The sequence below is a fragment of the Pinus tabuliformis genome, chromosome 6 (genome assembly GCF_031772625.1).
Source record: "Pinus tabuliformis cultivar Carrire ecotype Pingquan chromosome 6, CPIR1, whole genome shotgun sequence".
Taxonomy (NCBI): Eukaryota; Viridiplantae; Streptophyta; class Pinopsida; order Pinales; family Pinaceae; genus Pinus; species Pinus tabuliformis.
Window position 1 is genome coordinate 901,693,554 of NC_142292.1, and position 14,404 is coordinate 901,707,957.

The 14,404-nt window shown below is 40.9% G+C and overlaps 1 protein-coding gene across 3 annotated transcripts in view; it reads right to left on the bottom strand.

Moving 5' to 3' along the window:
• The window catches only part of RUS4 (root UVB sensitive protein (Protein of unknown function, DUF647)), a 258,710-nt gene that overhangs the window by 71,031 nt on the left and 173,275 nt on the right, over positions 1-14,404 (bottom strand). For 2 of the 3 annotated variants that reach the window (XM_089422829.1, XM_089422840.1), the window contains exons 6-9: positions 2,746-2,851; positions 2,450-2,552; positions 2,107-2,255; positions 1,935-2,000 (exon numbers count right to left, since the gene is read on the bottom strand). In XM_089422829.1, the coding sequence (XP_089278955.1) occupies positions 1,935-2,000; positions 2,107-2,255; positions 2,450-2,552; positions 2,746-2,851 (424 nt within the window). The remainder of the gene's footprint in view (positions 1-1,934; positions 2,001-2,106; positions 2,256-2,449; positions 2,553-2,745; positions 2,852-14,404) is intronic. The other variant, XM_089422832.1, reaches the window with a different exon arrangement.

A 14,404-nucleotide genomic window follows, 5' to 3' on the forward strand; every position in this document is an offset into this window, starting at 1 on the left:
ATTGCTGTGATGATCGGCATAAAACAAAAGAAGGGTGTGTTGTACCTTGGTCCATGTACCTGCTAGTGGTGGCAGGCCACAGGCTACATCTATATCGTACTTTACAGCACCATAAGATGAATTCCTTGTTGGATATTAGAAAAAAATCATCAAAACACCAAGCACTCGAGGAGGTGATTCCACCCCACTTGTGATCTTTGTAACTTAGGAGAATAAGGAAAATTGAGAATCACAGGTGGGAATTGTTTCCTTTAAAAGTTGTGCACCATATTTTCCAAAGGAAAACCATAGCAAGCAATTGCATAGTATGCCATGACACTCTGCAATGTTCCCTAATCATCCAATTGTCACCTAGGAGGTGCCCTTGCCAAGCTAGGGGAGTTGTAAACAAGTAGCGATGAAAAATAACGCATGTTTTTAAAGAGATTTTACACTTAAACTGTAATGTAACCCTAACCTAACTTACAAGAACATCCACATGCAGAAAACGAAAAGCTTAAAAGCACAACCCACTTATGAAGACAGGCTATTAGCACAGCACTAGGAGAAGGAAATAAAACAAAGGATTAAAACAGTAGGGCAAAGGTTTGGAGAGCAGGATGAAGGCACTCTGAATAGTTTTAATTTGCTTTTTCTAGTTTATATGTTGTTTCTTGCCGCCCATTTGATGTCATCCTTATGTCCACCATTGACTGAAATATTTCCCTACCTTCAGCCAATCCCAAAATTCATCCCACCAATTTGATAATATATGCCATGCTTGATGCATGTGAAAAGGAAAAGGAGCAACAAGATTGAAGTAGACACCGATCATCCCTTCCAATTGATTCTGAGAATATGAATCTTAGAGACTTAGACATTCCTGCAGTCAAGACTCACATTCCAATGAACTTTTTGTTGGAGAATGTAACTAGTTTTGGTCTTCATAATTTGTACCATTATGTATTTTATGTAAAAAACAAAAGAAAAGAAAAAGAAAAATTATTATTATTATTTTTCTAGAAAAGCATGTTCTTCATGCTTCTAGGTTTTGAGTCAAAGAGTCAAAGTCCTATTTTGGACCTATTGTAAAAGAAAAAGAAAGGGAAATTTTTAATGTAATTTTGGGACAGAAACCCCTCTAGGTGCCAAGTTGGCCTACATGTCAAGTCGGTTTTGCCCCAATGGACATATCTATTCACACCCGTCTGAACTATATAAATAGTGGGAAGATGAAGATTATTTGGATACACACACTTGATGATTTGTGATCTGAAATATCGAAGAGAAGGCAGAGAAGGGGTGGAGGGCCGAAGTTTGAAAGAAAGAAGTTCTTCTTGAGCTAGGGTTTGTGGAAAATCTGCCTTGGTACTTCTCCTATTGTTGGCTCTCTTGCTGATGGATCTGCTGGAAAGAAGAAATGCTTAACTTGGTATCTAGAGGTGGAAGTTTTCTGTGGTTTTGGGTCTTGGATATCTCATTTGATTTGATTCTATAAGAAGAGAATTTTTTGGGTTTTCCCCTTGGAGGGGTTTTCCCTAGCTTGGAGCCTATATCTTGTGTTCTATTGTCTTCTGTGATCTTCATGTTTTATGGTAATTGCTTGATGAAGAAAGAAAACATAATAATAAAAATGTTAAACAAACTCACAAGTAATTATCATGTAATCGAAATCTAATGATAAGATGAAAAACCTCCCGGTTTCCAACACTTTTAAGCTCCACTGACTACATCACGTCCCCAAATATTTACGAAAACCTTAACCCTTGGCTATACCTACTACGTTGGGCAATGGTGATATACATTTATTGCAAATGACAAAACTATTGTTTCAGCACACTTGAAATAAAGGCATATAATCACAGATATCACTGTACATTAATCCATGCAAACCATATCTGCAATTTGGAATCTACATATATTTGAACTGGACAGATGCTAAGTTCTCTCTATACCTGGAGTACCCCCTTAACAATGTCTGCTGCAACTGCATTTTCATGCAAACACAGCAATAATCCCATCTGCAATAGAACAAAATTAAGATTGGAAACCCCAGAATGTAATATGTCCAAAGAATTTCAACTATTACGTTAAAAAAAGGCAGTCAAGGAATTTCATAGATGGGACCTTTGGCTTCCTTATCAAACCATAACAAGACTCCAAGCAGAGAAAGTATCTATCTTCATTCCTCACAGACTGCATAATATATACCATAACCTCTGGCTTTTGCTCCCTTAGATTTACAAATCCAATTCTCACTGGCCATTTCCTGTTCCCTAATATTCAAACTAAAAATGTCAGCTCAATCACAACTATATACTTCTCACTTCAGAACAACTCATACTCAGACTAGCACTTCTGAGATAGGAAACTTGAAACTAAGCAATTTCAAAGAATCTGTCTTTGAAATAACAACTAACGTGCAGCAACCAGATAATAACCAATAAAGATAAATATTTTATCCACTAACCCGATGTTCTAAATAATTGCATGCCTTCTGCAGTACTCACTTCTGCAGTAGATGGAACAGTCCTTGAATGAACCCATTTATCTGCTATAATTTCAAGCCTGGCCTGCATATGAGTTGCCACTCTTTATACTATCCTACTTACTGACTGCAGTTGGTTGCAAGGTAAGATATCATGAAATGCTTTTCCTATAAACATCTCAATTTGACATTAGATACTTTGCAAAGTCAATGTCGCAAAAGATACATGAACAGAAAACAGAGATCTAATACTTCAAAATAATAGATAATGACCTCACCTTATTTAATGTCGAGAGATGGATATATTTGAGCCCCCGATAAATTGCAAATAGATCTATTGCAGAAAAAACTGGATATATAATAAAAGGAAGAGCCAATTCCATTCTGACAGTCCATAAAGAAGTGCAAGGAAAATCAATAAGTTATATTAATCAAACTAGAAAAGTTATTCATCTTTTTGCCAGTAATAACTATAAAGAACATTTCAGACACCTATGGTTCGAATTTTCCCTGGCATATGACAAAAGAATGAAGTAAATATTTCCAATACTGAGAGCTAGACCATCTAAATTGTTTTAAACAAAGACAGCAAAACCTCATAGAAAGAGGGAGCAAATATCATAGTTCTTTCTTTTCATGATTAACCACATTTTTGTTTTAAAAGAATGCTTCTCATATTAACATCAAAAATACTACATACAAAGTCAGCCCACATCTATCTAAAGGATAAGCAAAATGCCCCTCAGATCGATTCAGCCCTAAAATCACAGTTCGGGAGAAGTTCAAACTCCAAATATTATGTTAATAATTTTTTTTGTAATGATATTCTGGGTTGACTAGACTCATTGTAATAGTTTGTGGCCTTAAAATGATTAACATAATATCCATATCCCAAAGCTGCAAAGAACATCAGCACTACTAGGACTACAAATTCAGGAACATGGGAAACAGATTACCGAAGAGCAGAGAGAAGACAAGCCTGGCTTCTCCACCACAAGATTATTCTACAGCTAGAACCATTTTTCACAACGATATGGGTGACCAGAATGTTATATAGGATGGCTAACTGTTCTCTAGTCTTCGCCTCACTTTGTCTCAGTTTATTCCAGTTAGGTGAAGCCACTACTAGGCCCCAAATAGCTGGGCTGGGTTTTGCAAATTACACACCAAAATAGGCTGCCTTCCATTGTAATGACATATTTTAGTCTCTCTTTCTTTTGTTTTCGTCCTTTTTATTGTTTTACAATTATACTTGGTTTATATATATTTTTCCTGGGAGATGCATCATGCACTCCCGTACTGGATGTACCTTACCTGCTAAGTTGTCTTCCAGTTCCATTGAACAATTTTTGGTCACTTAACCAGATTAATACAAATCCAATTTCAACATTTTCCTACAAAGATGACAATACTCAAGCTTTGAGTTTGCTAGGAAAGAAACTTCTAAGATTCTCTTAGCCTGCAGTCCATGCATATCAGTTAAAGAGTAAAAGCATGGTAGTGGCAACAATGTGTGGCCTAAGTCACCAGGTTCGAGTTCGAGTTCGAGTTCGAGGACCTTGAAATTCGAATAAAGTTCGGCAACTCAAATTTTGTCGATAAAATTCGACATAAAATTCGACATATAGAAATTCGAAAAAAAAAATGTATATTAAAGATAGAGGGCAGATTTATACACTTATAAAGACTATCTTATTGTTAGAAATCATATTAATAATGGAGTCAAAGCATAATTCGATGAAAAGCTTGAAATGTATAGGAAAAATCAGCAAGTTATGTAGCACATGAAAATTTCTAATGAGTCAACCATATTGACAAAGAAATAATGAAAATTTCTGAAAGATACCATTTGATCACCAACCAAAATATGATGTACCATGTAACCATCAAAGCGAATAGAACAGTAAACAGTAAACCTAAGCTAAAGCCTAAAACAGCAAAACATACCCGAAAAAAACGAATTTTAACGCATATTAACGAATTTCATCGATTTTAATGTCGAATTTATTCGACAAAAATTCGAATACGCCATTAAATACGCCAAACTGGAACGAACAAATTCGAATGAGCTTTAAATACGGCGAATTTCGAATTTTATAGATTAAATACGGCGAATCCGGTGACTTAGTGTGTGGCATCAGAATGTAAATAAGGCTGAAATGCAATATAAACACAAGCCAAATGCAGGAAATACAAACACCAAACAATGAAAAAGAACAAGCCAATATAGCAATAAACTGTCCAGAATCTTTTTGTTCTGTTTCTATGAAATATAAATTTTGAAGAGCTTGGAGAACAGAGGCAGAGAATCCCAGTTGGTGCCCAGATTAATTTAGCTAAACAAATGAAATAATAGTTGAGGAGTATGTAAGAAATCGAACTCAATTAATTTCGCTCCTGGGTTCTGATTACATCAGGAATAGAGAGAAAACTGTTTTGCAAAATAACACAAGCCAAATGGCTATTAAACATCAAACAACACAGCCAAGTTGACGGAGCAATAAGTTACATGGAATGTTTTCCTTCGTTTTCTATAGAAATCAGATGTTGTAAAGCTTGCTAAGCATTGGCAGATAATTGCACTCACTGCCCAGACTCATTTAAGCCCATAAAAGACACTTCCAAAGTAGTTTCCTTGGAAGAAACCCAATTTGACCAATGCCCTGCCTGATTTTAATCATACCTTATTTTTAGTTATATTTAATTATTACATTTCTCTTGCATATCAAAAGTGGAACCACTGAGCTAAACCACTGTTAAAATTGGCAACTAGGGCCAAACAACATGTGGGTCACCTCATTTATGGCAGCTGATATTTTTCTTGGATTCCTCTCATCGAGAGGTGTAGGATTGATCTAACGATCATCCGATTCCGACATGTATTCATGGAGATATGAATTTATTTGTATTTCTTGACAATTTGTCAAGGTCGGCCAACAAGTAAAACAGTGTTTCTCACCCCCAGTTTATCCTCAACGTGGCATATAAAAGGAGGAGACCTTGAGGCATTATGACACTCATCTCACCATCTCATTCCTCTCTCTCCTAGTCTATTTGGGTATGCATAGGAGGAGGAAGACACTCATACGTGGGAGGAAGGACGCAGGTCTGTTTTTAGGGCAGTGTTGACCTAGGGTTGAGCGTGGAGCAGCAGGGCTACATTTGACTGCGTTGACCAGTGAAGAGGAGGTTTGACTGCGGTTTTGGGTTGGGCAGCCTCTCCTAGGCTAGCCGCATTGCTGGGCAGCCAAGCGTTGACCTGTTTGACCACAGATTTGACCAGCGTTGACTGGTTAGGGCTGACCGCAGAGTTGCAGATCTGTTGACTGCTGTTTGACCACCTTTCGTTGACTGTTTTGGGCTGCTTACTATTGCTGTTGGAGGCCGAGTTCTCCTAGGTTGACTTGAGGTCATTTGGGAGCTGTTTGACCAGCTTTGACTTTGCTGGTTAGGGTTTTATTGCTGTTGTTGTAAAATCACAGATTTGTGATATTGTACTATCTCTCTCTCTGCTGAATTATTGAAGAATATAGAAGAATTGATCAAAGGGTTTCCCCGCATTGGGGTTTGTCCCTGGCTAGTGCCACATCTTGTGTCTCTTGTCTTGGTTTGTCTTCTGTTGTTTACATTTATGTTCTATCTGCATTTTACTATCATGTTGATGTGATTGCAATACTGGAAATTGATATTAGATTTGAAGTAAATTGCTCTTAAGCATAGAACATACCATAATTTAACATGGTATCAGAGGTGAGGTGAAGACAAAGCCCAAACAAGAGAAAGAGCAATCATCGAAGATAGTTGGAAAAATCAAAAAGGCTTCATGGGTTCCTCATCACACTTCCCGGCCGAAGACAAGCTCCGTGAGAAGTCTGACTATCACGGATGGAAAATGTCTCTTGATCTGACATTGGAAGAGCAAGAAGTGTTGGACTATGTGAGGGGCAGAATTTCGAAGCCTCCATCAAATGCACCGGCTGCTACAAGGAACAAGTACACTAAGGGTGAAGTCAAAGCGAAGAAGATCATCCGAGACTCAATTGACAAGCGTCTGGTGGCCTACATTTCCGAGTTGAACACCTCCAAGGAGATCTACGATAGACTGGTAAGCTTGTTTAAAGTTAGTGATGCAAATCAAGTTTTGTTCCTCAAAAATAAGTTGAAGGATATTAAGAAGGGCAAGGACGAAGATATTCAATCCTACTTCTTAAGGATCACTGAGATCAAGAATGATCTCCTATCAATTGGAGAAGTCATTCCTGACAGGGAACTAACTATCACTACCCTTGGAGGGCTCCCATCCAAATGGTATATATTTAGAACCACTCTTCTCAACAATGATCGAATTCTGGGATTTGAAGAATTGATGTCGAGATGCATTCAAGAAGAGACAAGGATGGTGGAGCAAGAAATGCCTTCAAGCAAAGGCAACCCCACTGCTTTCTCCTCTCATGCCAAAAGGAGAAATAATTTTGGGTCTAAAGGTCACTTCAAAGGAAAGACCGGATCGAAGGGTGGAAGGAAGGGAAGATGCTTCGCTTGCAATAAATTTGGCCACTATGTGAGGGAGTGTCCAAATAGAAAGGACACATCACATGATGATGATCAAAATCACTCCCAGGGCAACTCCAACCACAATCAAAGGAATGGCAGGTTCAATGGCAAAGGAAAGAGGAATGCAGGAAATCAAGGAAGTGGTCAACCCTCCAAGAAAGCAAGGAACTCCAAGTATGAATCAAATGTTGTTAACAATAAGCAAGAGGAATATTATCTGATAGCGGCCCTCTCCACTACCTCTCCTCCGACTTCGTTGGGCAATTGGCTTATTGATAGTGGTGCTTCAAGGCACTTCACTGGTTACAAGGAAGCTCTCTCCAATCTAATAGAAAAGGAGACAAACTTGGAGATTATTCTTGGAGTCAATTCCAGCTATCCCGTAAAGGGTGTAGGGAATGTTACTCATCAATTAAATCAGGGTAACACAATTCATTTGCAAGAAGTCTTATATGTACCTGATCTCAAGAAGAACCTGGTGTCCATTTCGGCACTTGGAAGACAAAGGCTACAAGGTGGCCTTCACCAATGGCAAGGTACATGTGTGGAAAAAGAGTTTTAAAGATGCTTTCACTCTTGGGTTCCAAGTTGACTCTTTACATCAAGTTGGAGGAAGTTCGTTGGGAGTCATGTCTTGCGACACAACTCTACAGTCTAAAGTATGGCATCGAAGGTTTGCCCACCTTCATTACAAGGCTCTACCCGCTGCGAGACAGATGGTGACAAGGATGCTCGAGTTCAAAGTAGAGCATGAAGGTGTATGTCTGGGATGCGCTGAAGGAAAGTTCAAAAGGGGACCATTCCCCTCAAGCCATAGCAAGACCTCTAACATTTTGCAGTTGGTTCACTAAGACATATCTAGTATGATGCTCGTGAACTTGTTGGGAGGATATCTATATTATCTCACTTTTACAGATGATTATTCTCACAAGACTTGGATATACTTCTTGAAAAAGAAGGATGAAGTGTTCTCCTGGTTCCGTCACTTCAAAGCCTTGATCGAGAATCAAACTGAGAAGAGGATCAAGATTTTAAGGACTGATAATGGGACCGAGTATGAATCCAATGAGTTCCATGACTTTTGCAAAGAAGCTGGCATTAAGAGGGAGACCACAACACCATACACTCCTGAGCAAAATGGTGTGGCGGAAAGGAAGAATCGTACAATTGTGGAAGCCATTTGTGCCATGCTCCATGATCAAAGGCTTCCAAAGTTTCTATGGGCCGAAGCTGTGAACACCGTCGTATATGTTCAAAACCGATGCCCTCATCAAGCATTGGATTCCAAGACTCCCAAAGAAATGTTCACTGGTAAGAAACTTGATGTCTCTCATTTTAGAATTTTTGGAAGTCTCGTATATTTTCATGTGCCGAAAGAGAAAAGAAGCAAATTGGGTGCATCTGGAAAGAAGGGAATCTTTGTGGGCTATAGCGAAAATTCTAAGGGCTATAGAATCTATGTGGCTGGTCAAAGGGAAGTCGAGATAAGTCATGATGTCACCTTTGACGAAGATATGGCCTTTAGCAAGGTTGACAATCTTCCCATTCTTAGGAAAGTTAAAGAAGCTAACACTAGGAAGCCAGATGAGAAGGAAGATGAGATGATGCCCAATGTGGAAGAACCTATGGATCCTATTGATCCCCCTCCGCAAGAGCCTTCCTCTTCTAGGAAGAGGCCCTCATGGCTTAGGGGGACTCTTGAAGATGCCGAGAGACATATTGCACCCAGAGGGACTTTCCGTGAAAGTAAGAAGCTGACCAAGTATTAGGGATACTTGACTATTATGAGCACCATCATTCAAAATGAGCCTTCATCATTCGAAGAAGCCGTGAAGCATCAAGTATGGAAGGATGCTATGAATGAAGAATACGAGTCCATCATGAAGAACAATGTCTAGGATGTGGTTCCCAGACCCCAGGACAAAACAGTTGTCACCTTGAAATGGCTTTACAAAATCAAGCATGGAGCTGATGGGAGTGTTGAAAAGTACAAGGCTCGCTTTGTTTCTCGAGGCTTCTCTCAAAAGGAAGGTGTGGATTATGATGAGATATTTGCACCTGTTGCCTGATACACCACCATCCACTCGATCATAGCCCTTGCCGCTTTGCAAGGATGGAACCTACATCAGATGGATGTCAAGACCGCATTCTTGCATGGTTTGATTAAAGAAGAAGTCTATGTGGAACAACCCGAGGGGTTTGAGATTCATAATCAGGAATCTCATGTATGCAGGTTGAAGAAAGCTCTCTATGAGCTGAAGCAAGCACCTTGAGCTTGGTATGAGAGGATCGATAGCTACTTGATGAAGCTGGGATTCACTAGGAGTGAAGTCGATCCAAACCTTTACTTTAAGGTTGAAGATGATAAGCCTCTCATACTGGTGTTGTATGTTGACGACCTCTTTCTGACAGGTGCAGACCCTCTCATTCACAAATGTAAGAGGGAGTTGGCTTCTGAATTTGAGATGAAAGACCTAGGACTGATGCACTATTTCCTAGGGCTAGAAGTCTGGAAAAAGCCAGGAGAAATTTTCCTACCTCAAGGAAAATATGTGGTGAAGATATTGGAGAGATTTGGTATGGTAAACTGCAAGCCCGTGACTACCCCAATGGAGCTTAACTTCAAGAAGTTATGCGGTAGTGTTGCCAGACCTATATTGGGTAATGCTTCTGAGTATCGTCAACTCATAGGAGCATTGATGTTCTTGGTGAACTCGTGTCCGAATATATGTTTTGCAGTCAACACATTGAGCCAATATCTAGTTGAGCCTCATCACTCACATTGGATTGGTGCCAAGAATCTTCTGAGATATCTTCGGGGCACAATCACTCATGGGTTGAGATACACTGCCGAAGATGTAAGGCTACATGGATATTCTAATGCTGATTGGGCACGCAGTGTGGTGGACCGAAGGAGCACTTTCGAGTGTTGTTTCTCTTTGGGTTCTGCTTCGATATCCTAAATGAGCAAGAAACAGAAGTCAGTGGCTTTGAGCACCATTGAGGTAGAGTACATTGCTACGAGTATGGCATCCTATGAGGCTGTCTGGTTGAGGAAGCTCTTCAGTGAGCTGTTTGGACATATGCTGGATACTACCGTGATCCTCTGCGACAACCAGAGTGGGATTTGTTTATCAGAGAATCCCGTATTTCATGATTGCTCCAAGCACATCGATATCAGGTACCACTTTATCCGGGATATGGTACAACGAGGAGCAATAAGGCTCCATCATATTAGGACTGATGAGCAGGTCGCCAACATTCTGACGAAGCCCCTGGGAAAGATCAAATTCCCGACTTTCAAAGAACGACTAGGAGTCGTGGAGAGACCCTCTTATGAGGGTCCTATATGATACATACATTGAGCTCTGGGAGCTCCGGGGGGCTTGGGGTACTTCTTGGAGCGACGAGCGACCATAGGGTGACTCACCCTCCCCTAGTGGTGCGCTATGTACAGGGTGAATGATTCAACCTTCCCCTGTGATACCCTGTGGTGACATGTAGGCAGGATGAGTGGTTCATCCTTCTCCTGCCGAGACATCCTACCCATGCAGTCTGGGACTCATGGGAAGTACCTCTCATCTGGCCAATGAGTAGGGAAATGAGGATAGGGACCATAGTAGTACCGATGGACGCATCGTGTATCTACCGTACTCCCTATGCTAGGATGACATTGATCTGGGATCAATTGGAACTAACTTCAGGTCAGTAAGAGTGATATAACTCACTCTCTTTTGGAACTGACTTCAGGTCAGTAAGAGTGGTATGAGACACTCTCTTTATTTGGAACTGATTTCGGATCAGTAAGAGTGCTATTAGACACTCTCTTTTATCTGGGACTGACTTCGGGTCAGTAGAGGATGGTATGATACATTCTCGATCATTTCTTCTTCTTCATAGTTCAGCAGAGCAAAGCAGTGCAGGGAAGTGCATTTGATCGCAAAGATAGTACTGACAGACAGATGGATTAGCAGATAGAGTTCTCCCTAGTTGAGAGGGAGTGTTAAAATTGGAAACTAGGACCAAACTCCATGTGGGTCACCTCATTTATGGCAGTTGATATTTTTCTTGGATTCCTCTCATCGAGAGGTGTAGGATTGACCTAACGATCATCTGATTTCGACATGTATTCATGGAGATATGAATTTATTTGTATTTCTTGACAATTTGTCAAGGTCAGCCAGCAAGTAAAACAGTGTTTCTTTGTGAAAATTCTATCACTGCAACAACTAATTTATTTTTCCTACTTATTTCACCATAATTTATTCATAAAATTACTTCAATAAACATTAAAATAAATATTGCTGCAGATATCACACTGTAATACAAAAACAAACATATGCACAAGAATCAACACATTGACACAATTATTTTGGACTAATGTCCCGGGAAAAACCCAATGTGGGAAAACTGGTGCAGCAAGAGAGAATTTTATTATTCAGCAATTTTCTAGTACAACAAGGTGCCAAACTGGCTTACCCACAGATAGACAAATTTTCCAGCACTTCTTTTGAATCCAACGTAGGCCTGAAACCCTCTGCGTCAACCTGAAACCCTCTGCGTTAGACTGAAACCCTCTGCAACAGCCTACTGAGGCTCTACGCAGCCTCTTTGGCTTCCTGTGTACACAAGCCTTGTTGGCTCTGCACAGTCTCTGCTGCCTCTGCATGGCTTCCTCTGGCCCTGCGTCTGTCTCCTCTGCCTCTGTGCTGATCTCCCGTCTCTCTGTTCCGTACTTGCTGCCTCTTGACTGCTCTCCAGACCACTAGTTCAATTTCTCAACTAACCCCACTCCAGAAATTGAAGTGACTGGTCTCCCTCAGTGTATCCTCCAAGTGACCCTCCAGCCTCCTTTTATACTTTTCCTGTTGACATATCAACGACGGAGATTAAGTCCCTAATCAACGACTAAGATTAAATCTAGCTTGATCCATGTCTTTTGGACCATTCTAACACAGTGTCATATTAATTCCCATTAATATTTTATTTTCCCTAAGTTTAGACTTACAGACTCCATTAAAATATTAATTATTTTAATATCTCTTGAACTGTTTAGAATCTACCCAAACCCTTTTTGGGTATTGGAGATCTCATGTGTTTTAGCCTCTCCACCAATTTTCATGGCTAGAGCACATTCGATGCTACCCCAAATCAACACTCCCTCTTAGCATGGACTGTGCTCTAGTAATACTCCTCACTGAGTATCACCCTGATCATCCCGCATCGGCCCTGTGTTGATGTTAAGCCTCCCTGCCCAACATCCTCTGCATTGTTGCATCCTATATTGCTGCCCATGGCTCTACTACTGCGACTGCTGCATCTGTACGACAACTCCCTCTGCATCCGTGTTGTTGCTAGTCCTTTCTCCCAACACTGCATCCGCACTGCAACTCCCTCTGCATCTGTGATGTTGCTGGTCCTTTCTCCCAACACTGCATCTGCACTGCAACTCCCTCTTCATTCATGCTACTAACACACTACTTCTGAAAGGGGTTGTTTATCATCCCCATCTTTTCCCTGAAATAGTCAAATTTTGACTTTCCAAGGGCCTTGGTGAGGATATCTGCCACTTGTTCTCCTGTAGGAGTGTAACTCAATTATACAACTCCTCATTGGACACAGTCTCTGACAAAGTGACATCGGATATCAATATGCTTCGACCTATCATGAAATACTAGATTCTCAGAGAGTTTGATGCAACTCCGATTATCACACATGATCCTAGTCGCCTCCATTTTCCTTCTGAATAGTTTCACCAGCAGTTTTCTAAGCCATATGGCCTCACACGAAGTTGTGCTTGTTGCCATATATTCTGCCTCAGATGAGCTCAGAGCCATGGACTTTTGTTTCCTACTGCACCAAGAGGTCATTCCTGATCCAATGTTGAAACAGTACCCAGAGGTACTTTTCCGATCCAATGAACTTCCTGCCCAATCTACATCAGTAAATCCATTCAACTTGATATCCTTCCCCTTGGTGTATAAGAGCCCATAATCAACTGTTCCCTGTAAAAACCTGAGAACGTGTTTGACTGCTGCCCAGCATGCCCTCTTTGGTTCCACCATGAACTAACTGAGGGTGTTGACAGCATAGCAAATATCTGGCCTGGTATTGACCAGATACATCAGGGACCCTATGAGCTATCGGTATAGGGTGGGATCAACATCCTTGTCTTCTGATGCATCAATCTTCTTCCAGTTGGTGATCATTGGCGTAGCCATATGTCTCCAGTCTCCCATCTCGAACCTTTTCAGGATTTCTGTAGCATACCTCCCTTGCCCAAGGAAGATTTCTCCTTTCTGCTGCCAAACTTCCAACCGTAGGAAGTAGTGCATTCGTCCCATATCCTTCATATCGAATTCTATGGCTAGATTCTTCTTGCAGTCCTCAATGATTCTGAATGATCCTGTCAGAAAGAGATCATCCACATATAATACTAAGATAAGTGGCTCGTTCTCTACGACCAGATAGTTGAGATTCAAATTCGCATCACTCTTCACAAACCCCATCTTCTGCAAGTAGCCATCTATTCGACCATGCCACGCTCTCGGTGCCTGCTTCAGCCCATACAAGGTTAAGTTCAGTCTGCATACATGAGACTTCTTCTCATGAGTTTCAAAGCCCTTTGGTTGTTCAATGTATACCTCTTCTTCTATTACCCCGTTCAGAAATGTTGTCTTGACATCCATTTGATGGATCTCCCATCCCATCTAGGCTGCAAGAGATATCACGGTCCTAATAGATGTATACCTGGCTACCGGGGCGAAGGTTTCCTCATAGTCAATCCCTTCCTTTTGAGCATACCCCTTAGCCACAAACCTAGCCTTGTATTTCTCAACATTGTCGTCCGCAGCATATTTGATCTTGTAGATCCATCTTGAACCTACCACAGATCTGTCTTGAGGCCTTGACACCACCTCCCAGACATCGTTCACCATTATGGAGTTATACTCCTCCACCATCGCATCTAGCCAAACCTGATGCTGAGCTACCTCTTTGAAACTGGCAGGCTCCCCATCCTGAGCTACTAACGCCTGATATCTGTCTGGTTGTTTTCGCTCCCTCTTACTGTTCCTTGGCTCACCGATGAAGTTCTCTGCATCACGCAGAATCTGACAAAGTTCCCTGCTAGTTCTTCCTCTGCCAGCAGGTGCTTCTGTTCGCTCCTCCTCCTCATCCTAAGAATCTTCCTGACCTAAGGAAGAATTCTTCACTTCCGTTGGTTGAAGAGGCATGACCAACGGATCCTCTTTCGACTGCTCCTCGGAAGGCATTTCGGGAGATCTTCTATGTAATGGCCCATCTAAACTGATCCACTATATAAAGTTTCAAACTTTATAATAAAACAAATGTGATGAATTTTAAATAATAAATTTATTTAAG